At 38.2% G+C, this 14,962-nt stretch overlaps 1 protein-coding gene across 1 annotated transcript in view; it reads left to right on the top strand.

Moving 5' to 3' along the window:
* The window catches only part of LOC103752257 (A disintegrin and metalloproteinase with thrombospondin motifs 3-like), a 145,974-nt gene extending 140,838 nt beyond the window's left edge, over positions 1-5,136 (top strand). The window contains exons 4-6 of the mRNA XM_029557627.1: positions 3,129-3,285; positions 4,191-4,241; positions 5,115-5,136. Of these exons, the coding sequence (XP_029413487.1) occupies positions 3,129-3,285; positions 4,191-4,195 (162 nt within the window). The 3' untranslated portion in view covers positions 4,196-4,241; positions 5,115-5,136. The remainder of the gene's footprint in view (positions 1-3,128; positions 3,286-4,190; positions 4,242-5,114) is intronic.
* The last annotated feature ends 9,826 nt before the right edge of the window (positions 5,137-14,962 follow it).

Raw genomic sequence — 14,962 nt, 5'->3', positions numbered from 1 at the left:
GTTAAAGCAACCTCTCCCAACTTTCCTGTTGGCCCTGTTCTAATCCTCCTGTCTCTACCTCCCAAGGGCTGGGGTTACAGGGTGTATACCACTACTCCCAGCTTGCTTTTCTGTTTCTGTGAATGAAAACATTAATTTCTTAGTCACTCAAATTTAAAATTTATGAATAATCTTACCATGTATCTCATTCTCATTTTTCTTTCTTCCTTCTCATTTTTTCTTCATTCAACAAATAAGAATGGTCTAGCTTAAGCCAAGCACTGTGGCAGGCACATGGATTACGTAGTGAACAAAGCAGATTGAGAGTAATTCCTGGCTACTGAGAGATGGAAGTAGAACCAGGACTATCCGCAAACAATGAAAATGCTGAGCAGTTAGATTATACAGAATGTTCAGAGCCAGCAGAGGAGCTATAGCTCTGCTATAGAAGTACAGTGTGACTAGGCCTCTGGTGGCAAGAGGAGGCAGAGCAAGGAGTTAGTGGAATCCAGGCCAGGCCTCAGCTGCTGAGTGGAGGAGCAGATGGGTAGTGAGGGCATGCTGACTTCAGAAGTCACACTTAAGGATTTAAAGAGGGCCAAGAGCATCTGGTGTCCTGGAGGAGTCTAAATAAAGAGCTTGTGTCAGGACCTTAAAGAGACTCCATGCCTGAGGTATTCAAGGATCAGCAAGGAGTATTTGTGGATGGAGTAGAGCCTCTAAGACAGAGTGAGCAGATAGGGCCTGAGATAAGATGGAGTCATGAAGAGGCAGGGTCAAGATCAACGAAGGAAACTGAAGCAGCTGTGGTTTTTAATCTGAGTGGGAAAAGGAGATGTCTCACCTCCAGTACCTTTCCCTGTGCCACCAGCATACCAAGGCTCCCATTTTTGACACTTACCATAAATCTCTAATAATTCTCTATCCCCAGTGATGGTTAATCTTGGTTGTTGATTTGACTGATTTGATAAATGTCTAAGGGACTGGTGAGGAACACCTCTGGGTATGTCTATAAAGGTGTTTCCATGTGGTATTGGATCCTAAGGGGCTTTAGCTTAATGAATGGCTTAACCCATTCATTAGTGAGAGTGGCATCCTTGAGGTTGGTAGGCAGGGTCATGTGAGACCGATCCTGGGAATGTGGTGGTGAGTGGTTTCTTAAAAACATTTTTTTAATTGAACTTTTGTGATTTTCATACAATATAATTTGGTGGCACTTAAATCCCCCCCTTCTCTCCCACAATTCACACCTCCATCTCTGTATCCTGACTCCTAGCCAATTTAATATACATATATGGCTTATAGAATCTAATTTGTGTTGCCAAATGTCCTTCAGTGTGGGTTCATCCTCTGGAGTCTGGTTAACCTACTGAGTGTTGTTTTAAGTGTAATCGGAAGCAATTGAAATGTAAGCAAGGGAGTGACATTAGCTCAATTGAGTTTTCCACTTCCATCTGCTCATCAAAATCAAAATCTGTCTCTGCTCCCTGGGAATAGAGCCAGATTACATTTCCTGGCCCTTGTCATGATTGGCTGTGAGTCATGTAATTCTATCCTGTCCATAGAAGTAGAGAAATGGTAAATATCACGAATAGGGCTAGCTCCTGACCATCCCCCATGTGGGCTTCCTCATTCTTTTCCTTGCTGACTGGGCATTCTTGAAAAACAGCAGAGCCACTTACAATCTAGATCCCAGGGTGACTTTGTGGAACACACACCCCTTCCAGCTGGCATAGAATTATCCTGATCTTCATATGACCCAGAAATAAAGCACCTGATCTTTTAAGACTTTATGTGATCAAACCATTTGTTAGCACATCCTTGTTTGTGCAGATACATTTTGTCTTGACCTCACAGCCACTGTGGCTGCCTACACTGGACCTGCACAACATGGGGCCAATCAGCAATCAATCATGGATTGAGGAGAGGCTCACAGAGCTCTTCCCCTCCCTGCTGAACTATGGCTACTGATGGATTCTGGGGAAGGGGGCACTCTTTGTCTTCATTTGTGTGCCAACCAAGGAGAAGCCTACCAGACTCCAATGGATAGTTCCAAACCCATGGTTGCACAGATGATCTTGTTTTGACTCAGAGGTTCTCAGGAAAAAAAGAAAAGAAATAAAAAGATATGGATATGGAAAAGGACTTGTAGGGAGGAAGGGGAGTAACTGGTGTGGGAGGGAGATTAGAAGAGGTGGGTGATTACAGTAATCAAAATGCATTTCGTTCATGCCTGAAATATCAAAGTAAAAATTCAATAAAAGTTATTAAACTATAAAACTCGGAAACTTATGACTTGGAGGCAAAGAAAAGACTAGAAAGATGAACATTAAAACTCCTTTGATGATGAACTTCAGCATACTAAAATACATACAAATAGATTAATGTTTCCTAAGATTAGGTCAGTTAAGAATGCTTTCTGCTACCCTAGGCGGAGTTAATGGAAAGATTGGGAGTTTTAGCCATGGGCATGTGTTATTTCTTCAAAGGAATAAATATTAGAAGTGTGGGATTTCCATAGTAGGTTAAAGAGGTAATTTAAGAAGTGATGGGGTGCAGGATGAAGGCACTTCTCTCATACTGTAGTGGCACAGCAGGGAAATGGAATAAGCTGCATAGATACTTAGCATGCTTCACAGCAGCACTCCAAGGGGTCATTATAGAAAATCAAAGATCTCTTTTGAGTTCATGCGTCATAAGATTTTTATGATGAGAAAGTGCAGAGCAGAACATGTATCTTTGTTCTTTGTTTAGACAGGGTATCCCTGTAGAACTGGTCAACTGAACCAGGCTGGTCTCGATCTCACAGAGATCTACATGTTTCTGCCTCTCAAATGCTGGGATTAAAAGTGTGTGTCACCATGCCCAGCTCAATGGGTACCTTTTTTTCACATTCTGAAGTGGATGGGTTGTATGAATTTATTCTGTATAAACTTCATATTCTACCTCATATGAAATTTTCATTTCTGCCACATGAATTTCTTATGTATGGATTCCTGATATACAAGAATACCTTAACCAGTTGTTTTTTTCTTCCCGTTTTAATATAAATTTAGTTCTCGTGAACTATATTCTTGCCATTAAAAATATGTGCTTATGAGTTGAAAAATATTTCTTTTTTAAATGGACACATTTTATGTTTTCTTTAGGCTGGGATGATAAAAAGTGATAGTGAAGAGTACTTCATTGAACCCTTGGAGCGAGGTAAACAGATGGAGGAAGAAAAAGGAAGGATTCACGTCATCTACAAGCGATCAGTAGTGGATCAGGCTGTCAGAGACATGCCCAAGGACTTTTACTACCGAGGTAGGCATCTTAACAAGACTTAATAATTAAATATAAGCTTACAATATGATGAAAACTGCCTGTGTATCACTCAAGAGAATGTGCTCTTATAAAATGTGGAGGTAGAAAAGTGCATATTATAAACATGAATTTTGTTTTTTCTTTTTATGTTATGTTCTTATGCCAGTGAGTTAATATATCTCAGCACCTTTTTCATGATTTCTTTTAAAATTTTTACATTAAGGAGCTGGAACGATGGCTTAGCAGTTAAGAATACTGTCCGTTCTTGCAGAAGACCCAGGTTCTAATCCCAGCAACCACACAGCATCTAACAACTGTCCATAACTCCAGTTCCAGGGGATCGATGCCCTCTTCCATCCTCTGTGGGCATTGCATGACATGGGTGCCCTTACATACATGCAGGCAATACACTCATACACATAAAAGTAATAAATAAATATTTTTTAAAAGTTGTACATTAAAACAATGATCTTTTAGTGTATTTTAAAGTTTGATAATACATAATATATAAATTATGTATTTTTATTACTGTAAAAGTTCTTAAATGCAATGTGTTGAAACAACCAAGTTATGTATTAAGAACATAATGATAGATCCATTAGAAAATAACTATGCAACTTTGACTTCAGTTCTATTTTGCTAAACTTTTTCCTATCTAGAGGAGATGTAAGTTAAATTCTGCTGTATAATTTTATTTCTAAATAGGTTGGAACCAGAAAAGCCAAATTCATTATGTCACATAAAATTTTTTTTATTTCATTTGGCATAGTGAGTTCTGAACATAAGGTGATATTCATATGATATTCTTGTGTGTTAGATATAGAAGTTTCCCCTGTAGGAAAGAAAATTTGGAATCAATATTACTTTTTAAATCAAATCTCCAAAAGTTGTGTTACTTTTGGCAGGCTGACTTTCTACGCTAAGGAGATTTCCCTGAGGAAATGTGAAGGAAGGATGTAAGTCATCTGAATTCAGTGTCTGTCTTGTAGATGGCCTTTGGGGAGTTACTTTCTTGTTGCTAGTTTGGTTTTGAGATGTCACCAGCCTACCTTACAGGGTGGTATCAATGAAATAACACACATGAAAGCACATTTACAATTAGCAAATCCCAGAAGAAATCAATACAGCCTGGTTTTATATACCAGAACTATATTCATATGTACAGTGTTAGGAAATATGTGTCTAACTTAGACAGTCTGGTGCAAGAGAACTAGAATGAGCTTCAGTTAGACTCACTGTGAATAATGGCTCTGCAATATCAATGGTTCCAATGCTTTAGGAGAGTGAGTAATCTTGCTGAGCCCTGCACCTCTCTCTCTTGAGATGAGGCTTCCACATAGCCCCAGCTGGCCTGGAACTTGCTATGTACATCAGGCTGGCCTTCATCTCACAGAAATTTGCCTGCATCTGTCTCCTAAGTGCTGGGATCAAAGGCGTGCACCACCCACACCAGGTGAGCCTCATTTTCTTAATCTGTGACTAGAAAAGTGAAATACTTTGCATTATTGTCAAAAATATGAGAAACAATATATACAAAGCATTGAATATAGCCTTTAAAAGCAGCAGGTGCTTAATTAATGGTGGCTTTACTCTTTTACTAATTATACAATTACCTTGTATGCAAAATTTATATGTTAGGCAAGTTTTGCTTAAGGCAGACATTACCTGTCTTCAGGTTGGGAATATATTACTCTTTATTCTCAGTTATATTTTCATGTTTTAAAAGTCTAATTCTAAATTGGAAGACAGATTCAACTATGACAAAGGATAGAAACAGAGTTTTTTCTCAAAGTCTGACATGATTAAGATATCTAATATCTTTTCCCAAGGTAATAGTTCAGTACCTTTCAGAAAATCATACCCCATCTGCTATGGAAATACACAGGACAACTGAAAACCAGGTCAGTCCATGTGGCTTACCTCTTATTTCCTCTGTTTGTCTTAACTATAGATCCACTGAGCTGAACTTGATAACTCAGTTTCAGTCCTGAAGTTATCAGTTTCTATAAATGTTAGTCCCGGTGCTTTTCATTAATGCAGCATTTACAGAAAGGAAATTTTTTTGAATAACAAGCTTTAAATATCTGTAATATTTAAATAGAATAGAAAAGGGCTGATGATGTAGCTCAGAGGTAGTGCACTTGCTTAACATTCACAAGCCCATGAGTTTGATCCCTAGTACCACACACACACACACACACACGCACACACACACATACACACGCACACAGAAGCACATAAATAGAATAGGAAAAATAATTTAGTAGTGAGGGTACATAAATTTAGAAGACTTGCATTGTATTAATTTAAAGGGAAAATTAGGAATGCAAACATTGAAGACTGTCAGTCATGACTAAAGGACTGGGTTATAGGAAATGTAGACAGTGATTTAGAGTGATACATTTTGGAGAGGTTTTCAGTGGCAATGAATCAAGGAAAAGCAGTTTTTTTTTTCTTACACTCAGTTACCTTAAAACTTGCACCAAAAATCTCTCAGTTCTTAGTTTGTTTCAAGATAAATAAAAGTGAAATTAATTGTTGCTGTTTTCCTATTTATAGAGTCCTGATTGAACTGAGTTATTAGTGATATCAATTTACTTTTTTGAGAATCTTTAAGAATATTTTATTATTTTTAATTTATGTGTATGAGTGTATTGCATGCATGTATGTGAATGCACCTGTGCTGTGCAATGCTGCAGAGGTCAGAAAAGGCTAATTCCCCTGGAACTGGAGTTAAGGATAGTTTGTAGCTGCCATGTGAGTACTGGCAATCAAACACTGTTCCTCTGCAAGAGCAGCCAGTGCTCTTAACTGCTGAGCCATATCTTCTGCCACAAGACTGCAGCTTTTTAGTTCTCTTCTTGTCAAAGGACTAGGGATCAGTGTTTTCATAGGCAAAACGTAATGTAAGTACAAATTAGAAATATATGTTTATAACATATTTCATCATTTAAAATATACTAAGTTAGAAAGGTAGATTGATTTATCAATGAACGCTGAAATACTGTATAACGTAGTGCTTTTCTGGATCAATTCAGGATATTGTTATAGTAAGAAATAAAATATGTAACTAAGGTAACCTAGAAAAATAGATTTGAGGACTATGTCATAATTTTGTCTGACTACAAGTCATTGAGGGAGGAGAACTGGTCATAAGCAAACCATTTCTGACCCAACAAAGCTTCGCTGGAAGGGTGCCATAAATACTCTGCTATATTTTGCTAGCTGACCCAGTAATTTCTGGCTACATTTTGAAGGCTTTGGCAGTTTGGCTGCTCAGAAGTGCCATTCATTTAGGTTTAGTTATAGTTTGAAACTGTTCACAAGTAAAACTGATTAGGACCTGAACTAAAGGAATAGTAATGAGATGGAGCTCTGGAACCAAAGTAAAATTGGTAAGTTCTGTGATAAAGTAGATCTTGGGAGTAGGGTAGGGAAAGGAAGAAAGAATCAGACATACCTTAGGATTCTAATTTGAGAGACTAGTGAAGTCTTCAGAATTAGAGTATATAAATTGTGCAACAGCAAGAGGCAGGTTGATGGTGTTACATGGGGAAGATTTGGGATCTAAGTTTGAAGATTCATTGGAAATAATATTGTGAGTGACTGTCTGCTTGAGAATCCTGGACCTGTGTCGTAGTTGTGTACTGTCCTTTTCCTAAGCACTGTCACCCCTTACTGGCCTTGCTTGAAGATATATTAAAACAGTTTCTAAGAGACTCCAACTCCACTCCAAATATGCAATATGTATTCTTATAATCGTGCCCTGGGGCAGTGTGTAAATGGACTTATTGTAGATGGAGGTGACTGGGGAGTCAGGTGGCCTGGAATTCTTAGAATGTCTGTGCTTACTTTCTGCCCTCATTCCCAGCTATATTGCGGAGAATCTGAAGATACGCATTGTATAGGATTAAGAACCCTATAAGACACTTTCTATCTATAACTTTAGATAAGGAGGACACTGTGTCCTTAAACCAAAACAAAAACAATTTTTTTTTTTAAAACCAGGAACTGATATAAAACTTGCTCCTATCCCACTCAAAGCCCTTAAGCTTTTCTACTTGATCAGGTACAAACACAATTTTCCATTTCCTCTTTCTCAAGAACATTCATCTGAGTCATCAGAACTATGTGTATGTGGTATAACTCAACAAAGTCCTCAACCAACTCAATCATACCACAGATCTGTTTTACCTTGATTCTAAATAGGGAACTTGTATTGTTTTTGAAATATCGAAAAATTTGAAGAGTCATTTAGAAATATGTTGAATTAAGCCTGAAACCACAGCTACAGATTTTAAAACTACTGCTTATGAATGAGACCACCAAGACTGGCTCAGTGAGTAAAATGCTTGCTGCATAAGCATGAAGGCCTGAGTACAGATCCCCAGCACATGAGCAAAATCCAAACATGGCGCATCTCTAACCCAAGCCCTGGGACTATGGAGGGTGAAAACAGGTGGATCCTGGAAATTTGCTGGCCGGGCATTCCAGCTGAAATGGCCAGCTGCAGGTTCAGTGAGGGACCCTGTGTTAAAAATTTACAGTGGAGAACAATAGAGAAAGATACCAGAGTCAGTTTCCGACCTCTACAGTTACATGCACGGGCAAGCACCCCCCCACATGTGTACAAACATGCAAAAAACACACAATTAGTTTTCAGACCTCCAGCAGTTTAATATTGTCACTCTGAGTCATGATCAGTGCAGAGTTGGTGAGTTTGGGTAAAGCATAGTTCTTCATGTGTCTGTCAAGGGAGTGACAGTTTTTTAATTAAACAGCAGGCACAAAATTGGCACATCTATGATATAGAAACGTACCCATCATGATTGGATTGTTTTTGTCATCAGTGGTCTACTTAGAATTGTTTTCTATCTAACTCTGCTTTTGAAATTGCAATCGGTAATGATATGAACTCAGAATTTACCTATACAATCCATCGATTGTCTAAACTCAGATAAAAATATACCCTGGCAAGCTCTTAAGAATGCTTAGCTTTTAGCATGAAAGATTGCTTTAGGCAAGCTAGTTGGACTTGCATGATATCATTCATCTTCTCATATTTTTTTTACTGAGTCTCTAGACCCTTAGGCTTCTCCCCTCACATTATAAGCTATTCATTCACCAGTAGCTTTGTGTTAAAGTAATTTTTGTAATTACTTCCTACCAGTGGGAAACAAGGACTAGTAAGCCTTTATCTCCTGGCTTCTTTTCAGGGTTTACATTTTCCTACAGGAGCCCAAGTGCTTGTGTCGCTGGTGTGGTTGTCATGGTGCCATGAAGGAGTGTCTTTGTCACAGGTGGGAAACATGAAATAGAAATGATTTAGGAGCTGCTCCTGGTTACTGGGGAATGAACTATGAAACAAGAGCCAGAATAATGGGAAGACTTTGTTTTAACAGTGCTAGGTAGAGAGCCTTCCTTAAATGTTGATGTGAGTAGGTACTCTGACCCTTTATACTGGAAGGTTCTTATGACCTGTACATCAATCAGAGAATCCTTGGTGGGCTTTGTAAAAAGAAAACTATCAAAATTAGAAATAAATTTTAGCAGATGTTTTATTAGTAGGTGGTGTGTGGACATAGCATTACTATAATATTAAGGTATATCATTGAACAAACATCCTTTTAAGTAGTTGTTAGATTATACATTCTTCACAGCTACTGGTGTATAATCTAATCTAAGGGTTAGTCATTTGCCCAGGCTACTTCTATTGGATTCATATGGAAATACTAATCCTATATGTGGGATTTCTTTTCAGACTTGTTTAGTCTTTTTCAGTCCGTGTATTTATAATAACCATTGAGAAAATGAAGACAATATGAAGATTGAATTATTCCATGAAAATAATCTGAAAGCAGACTCAATAGTAGTTAAGGGATTTTTAACATGTGAAATATAAAGGCTAATACTTATTTACTTGAATTTAGATAACTAGACCTATTCTATCTCTGTATGACTAAATTGGGTTCAGTTAATGGAGCTTGTGTATGACATGTAAATGTGTTACAAATGTGACTTCATTTGTTTCTCAACAAAGAAGAAATAAATCAGCTGTATTGAGACTCTGAGGCTCTGGATTTTCATTAACTTGGCATTGAAGAAGAAAGAAAGTTGGAGGGCTTAAGTACATCTGAAGCACTGAAGAGAAATTGAAGACAATGAATGCATATTAGGGTGGCAAATTAGATAACTTGAACCAACTCTTGATTTGTAAACAAAATGATTGCCTTGTCAGAAGCAACCATATCAATTATTGACAGTACATACAAGAGAAAAGTTTTGCATTATTTAAAATTTATCAGCTTTTTTGGAATATAGAGAATATCCCAATATAAAGATATGTGTATGATTTCATTCATGAAATCTATTTTTTCCTTAGGTAGACATAGTTTTATTAACTATTAAAGAAAATTTTACCCTGTGTGTCAAGTATGCCTATGTGGATATATTTTTAAGACCCTATGACTTATTTCTAAGTAAAATGATTCAAAAATTTCCTATTAGGAATTGTCAAACCATTTGTGTAAGGAATTCAAACTGTTCTGGGATTTAATCATTTTTTTTGTTTTATTTCTATTTCTAACCTCTGTGATTGCTACTTTTGGAGAAGATAGCCTGCCATATTTTGTATGTTGGTTTTGGGCCATTGTGTTACTTTCCTTGCTTGCTCATTATGCATAGATTTGAAATAGATTTATTTAGGAGAATCACGGCTATTTAGTGTTCATTCAGTATTTTCAAATCCAAACCAATCAAAACTTTTTGTTTTGTTTGTGGGCCCCTTACATTTATGTGAAGAGAGGATTCAAATGGTTTATTCCCAATCTCACGTGTCTTTCATGGAAGCTTTCTCTTCTTTCTCTACTAAGCATCTTTCTGGATAGGATAGAGCTGGGTGATACATATTGAAAGAAATAGAATGACTGAAACAGTGTAATAACTAGTCTTTTTATTTGAAAATTGCTGGAGTTTATAGTATAGTGTAGTTAATTACAAAGGCCACACCCAAGGCTACATAGATGTTTTTCTTATACTTAGGTTTATTCTTTCTAGAATCCAATAATTTTACTCCCAACTTTCTATTGATATTTATCTAATATATCTAAATTTCAGTGTTAACTAAATAAAGTAATGAGACTGACTGGAATTTCTTGTACTTGGTACTATATGCTAGAAGTATTTGTCTCAACAAAGACTGGAGCTGTTTCCCTAATTAGGATTTTATAGGTGTTATTGTAGACAGCTTGTGTTGTATAGCATCTTGCTGTAACTTTTCAGCACTTTCCTGAGTACCTGAAAAGACTGTTAAGTCTGGAGACATTAGATGACTCAGTCAGAGTAAGGTAGTAAGGACTTTTCAGATTCCCAGTACCCATGCAAAAAGCTGGGTACAGAGGCATGTGTCTGGAATCCCAGTGCTGAGACGGTAGAGTCAGGCAGATTCATTGAGCTCACTGGCCAGGCAATAAATCCAAGTTGGTGAGACGGGTTTAATAAGAGACGGTGTCTCAAAAAATAAGGTGTAGGGTGACCAAGGAAATCATCCAACATCAAACTCTGACCTCTATACCTGTGTACATAGGTATGCCTACACTTACATTTGCATACTCACAGAAAAATGTACATACATAGACACATAAACACACACACAAACACACACACTCAAGATAAGTCTAAAGGAGACATGAATGTAAAGGTCACTCATCTTTTAAAACTCTTGTAAGTGCTTATGATTGATAAAACCATGGCTATGTTCCAACATTAACTTCTTCAGAGCTTTCTGTCTGAGACATCTGTTGATTACTTCACAGCTCTGTTTAATAGTAATATAAAGCATTTACAGACTTAGATATGATCTTACTCAATCTTTTAAGTATTTTCCAGCCAATTCCCATGGAATTATTTTTTCTCTCTAATGTGTGCTTCAGGTGTCAGGTCTATGTAGTCTTTGAACTTGTCCTCTAGGTTTGGTTCTCAGTTTCAGGACTTCAGTGGGTTCTGTTTCCATTGCCCAAGCTCTGTGCTGCAGGGGCAAAAGCAGCATCTAAACTCTTGACAAGACAAGTGACTGATAAAAAAAGATTTTCTTCTTTTTTGTCTTTGTTTTTGTGAGACAAGTGTCTCCCTGTAGCCCCAGTTAGCCTGAAACTTGCTTTGTAGACCAGGCTGACCTCAGGCTCACAGAGATCCACACCCCTCTGCCTCCCAAGAGCTGGGATTAAAGGCCTGTGCCACCACATCTGATTTTTTTTTTTTTGTCTTTTTTAAAAAAAAAAAAACTAGGACTTTCTTGACACCTTCAACTGTTTGATATCTGTATTGATACCATGCCATTAAACAGACTTTTAGTAAGAAGAAATGAAGATATTAAGATTAGTTAATTCTTCATTTCCAATTTTAGTGACACACAGGTAAAGCAAATATAAGGATTTGATACAAGTCTACACTGTTCTTCCTCACTGGTTCCTAGCCCAGTGGGCCAGTCCTTATGGGAGTCACTGCCAGCACTTATGTGGGCCTCTCTATTAGTGTCTGAGAGAGGGGGTTAATTAAGTTTAGCAGGATGCAATGACTCTTTTTTAACACCCCTCTCTTTTCTGTAACCACCGAGTATTTGAAAAGATCAGGGAAGCAGGAGTGTGGTTCACGTAGCTTTGCCGTGGTCTCTGTTCCCTGGGCCACTTTCCATCCATTGCCAACCTTTTTTTCCCCTTAAAATCATGGAGAAAAGATGTAAAAAGTTGTCATCTGAGACAGTATACATTTCTGGTACATATTAGGATTATTTTTAAACATTTTCATCTTGACCCATGGATATTGCACAAAATGATTACAATAGTAATTATTTGGATCCTTATCTTAAAGGAAAAATTCTATCTTTCATGATTTTTTTGGGGGGAATAGAGTCTCACTATGTGGAGCATGCTGGCCTTGAACTCAAAGAGATCCACCTGCCTCTGCTTCCTGAGTGCTAGGATTCAAGGTGTGCATCACCATGCCTAGATTTTTTTTTATATTTAAAACAAAATCTTTCCTAGTTACGAGGCTGTTGCCAGGAGCTTGATATCATTCAGCTCGCCTCCATATACATAAGAGCATCATTTAATTCCGCTTCTTCCTGGAAATTAGCATGAAACAATTCAGTAATTCATGTAACTTCATGTTTTGCATGCTGGCTGGGAACTAAGTAAATGGGAAGCCAAGAATTTAGTGACAAATAGAAAATGGACATTCTTTTTAATTAATATAATGATTATAATTGCAATTGAAGCACTTATTAATTCTTTACAAATGTTTGCAGAAAACATGAGGAAATAACAGCCCAAGTCTTTACAATGTGGACTGCATTGTCACTTGTGTTCTGCACAGGGGTCTCCTGTGTTAGCCATAGTGCATGCTGCTTTGCTTGCTGAACTGGCACCTCTGGGCAGATAGCCCTTTTCTGCATGGTTGTGAACAATTGATTCCTCTTCTTACACTACTACAGCAGAACACCCTGAGTTCTGACAGGGACCCATTTACCCAGTCCGTGTGACACCCTTGCAGGAGCACTATGGGACACCATTGAGCCTGTACAGCAGTTCTTGACAGATCGGGCAGGAGACTGCTGCTGTACAGGAAGTGTGAGGTGGAAGAGCTTCCACGTTTGCACCAGATCAATAGCAACCCAAGAAGTGTTCTCCCTCTAGTTACAAAAATAGAGAAAGACAACAGTCAGAGGTCCTTGGCATTCCCTAGTGATCTATGTGCTTTATAGATCTTCCCTTGGGGACCAGTGTCTTGGCCTTAAAGGGAACAGGGAAAAATGAAGAGCCACTGCCTTCTCCTGTCTGCTTTCTGCTCTCTCATCCCAGAAGCACCTCAAGATCAAAGGAGCTGGGTTTGCCTTTTCTTCCTCCAGTTCAGTGCTTTTCCTCACTCCAGACTCATGACAGGAAGCATCATGATCAAGACGTTCTCTATACATGGACCCAAAGAACACAGACCAACAACTATGATTGATTCTTTAGGCCAAGTATTGATATATTATATGAACATTAAGGGAATTTGGAAAATTCTCTCTGTACAGTCTAGCTTGAATGTGTATTTCCTTTGAAAAAACCTTAAACTTAGGAGGTTGAATATTGACTTTCTTTATAGTATTTCTAAATTTTAATTTATTTTTATGTATTTTATTTTTATGAATGCATTTAAGTGTTCCTGGGAGTGCAATACCCAGGGAGGTCAGAAGAGGTTGTCAGATCTCCTGGAACTAGAGTTAAAATGGTTGTTAGCCACCATGTAGGTGCTGGGAACCAAACCTGGAGCCTCTGAAAGAGCAGCTAGTACTCTTAACTGCTGAGCCATGTCTCTAGTCCATTTTTATTTTGATCAGAATATTTAATGTGAAATCTGTTACATTTTTTGTATATTTTAATTGAATTTTTGTGTATTTCATATACAACATCTAAAGTATCTTTATGCCTCCTTCCTCATTAGCACCCTTTCATACCCCCCACCACTGGATTTCCTGCATTCTGTCATTTATGTTAAGGGTTATCAAGTTAAATTAGTATCCTCAAACATCCCTCAGTGCAAGTGCATCCACTGGAGTCTCGTCAGCCTATACAGTCACTCCCTTAAAGATCAGCTCTTCCTCACCCAGCAGTAGTCACCCGCCCAACAGCTCTTTGACTAAGATTGGGGCCTGCTGCACATTTCCACAGTTCGGTGCTGGGATTTTGTTTGTTTGAGTTTGCATGCTTTCTATGAGTGCAATTCAGTATTAACCCTAGGCACAGTGCTGTGCAGTACATCTCCAGAACTTAACCATTTTACATCACTGAGATTTTGTACCCATTGAATAAACAACTCAGTTTCCTGTCTTATAGCCCCTGATAACCACCATTCTACTCTAGAATTGTAGGCATCTATATTTGTGTATGTACACTTACTAGTTTTAATAGCTAATATAAATTAAATTGTGGTAAATGTCCTGTGATTTGTTTCAGTTAATATAATCCCTTTAGGTTTTTTCCATGTTGTCCATTTTGGCAGGATTTCCTTCTTTTGAAATGCCAAATACTATTCCATTGCATGTTGTGCTGGATAGCTTTAGTGTCAACTTGACACACCTGGGTTGAGGGAGACTCAGTTGGGGAATTGCCTCCATTGAACTGGCCTATGGCCATGTCTGTGGGGCATCTTCTTGATTGTTGTATGATGTGGGAGGGCCCAGCCCACTGTGGGTGGTGCCACCCCAGGGCAGGTGGGCCTGTGTTGCTTAAGAAAGCAGGCTGAGCAGGGGCCAGGGGAGCAAGTCAGTAAGCATTTCTCATGGCCTGTGCTCCTTCCTCCAGGTTTCTGCCCTGAGATCCTACCTTAGGCTCCCTGATGAACTGTGACTGGGGAGATGTAAGCCCAATAAACCCTTTCCTCCCCAAGTTGGTATTGGTCAGAGTGTTTTGTCACAGCAATGAAGAAACAAACTAGAACACATATCTAGACCAAATTTTCTGTATCTACATGCCTGTTAATGAACATTTGTTTCCATATCATGTATTGAATAATGCTAAAGTAAATGTGCAAGTACACATATTTATTTGAGATCTTAATTTCAATGTTTTTGAATATTTAGACCCTCCCTCCCCTATCTGCCCCTCTCTTATACACCCCAACCAGTTTTCATGTACTC

This window comes from Nannospalax galili, unplaced genomic scaffold (genome assembly GCF_000622305.1).
Source record: "Nannospalax galili isolate Female #2095 unplaced genomic scaffold, S.galili_v1.0 scaffold908, whole genome shotgun sequence".
NCBI classification, from domain to species: Eukaryota; Metazoa; Chordata; class Mammalia; order Rodentia; family Spalacidae; genus Nannospalax; species Nannospalax galili.
The sequence above is the reverse complement of the archived record's forward strand: the minus strand, read 5'-3'. Positions and strand labels throughout refer to the sequence as shown.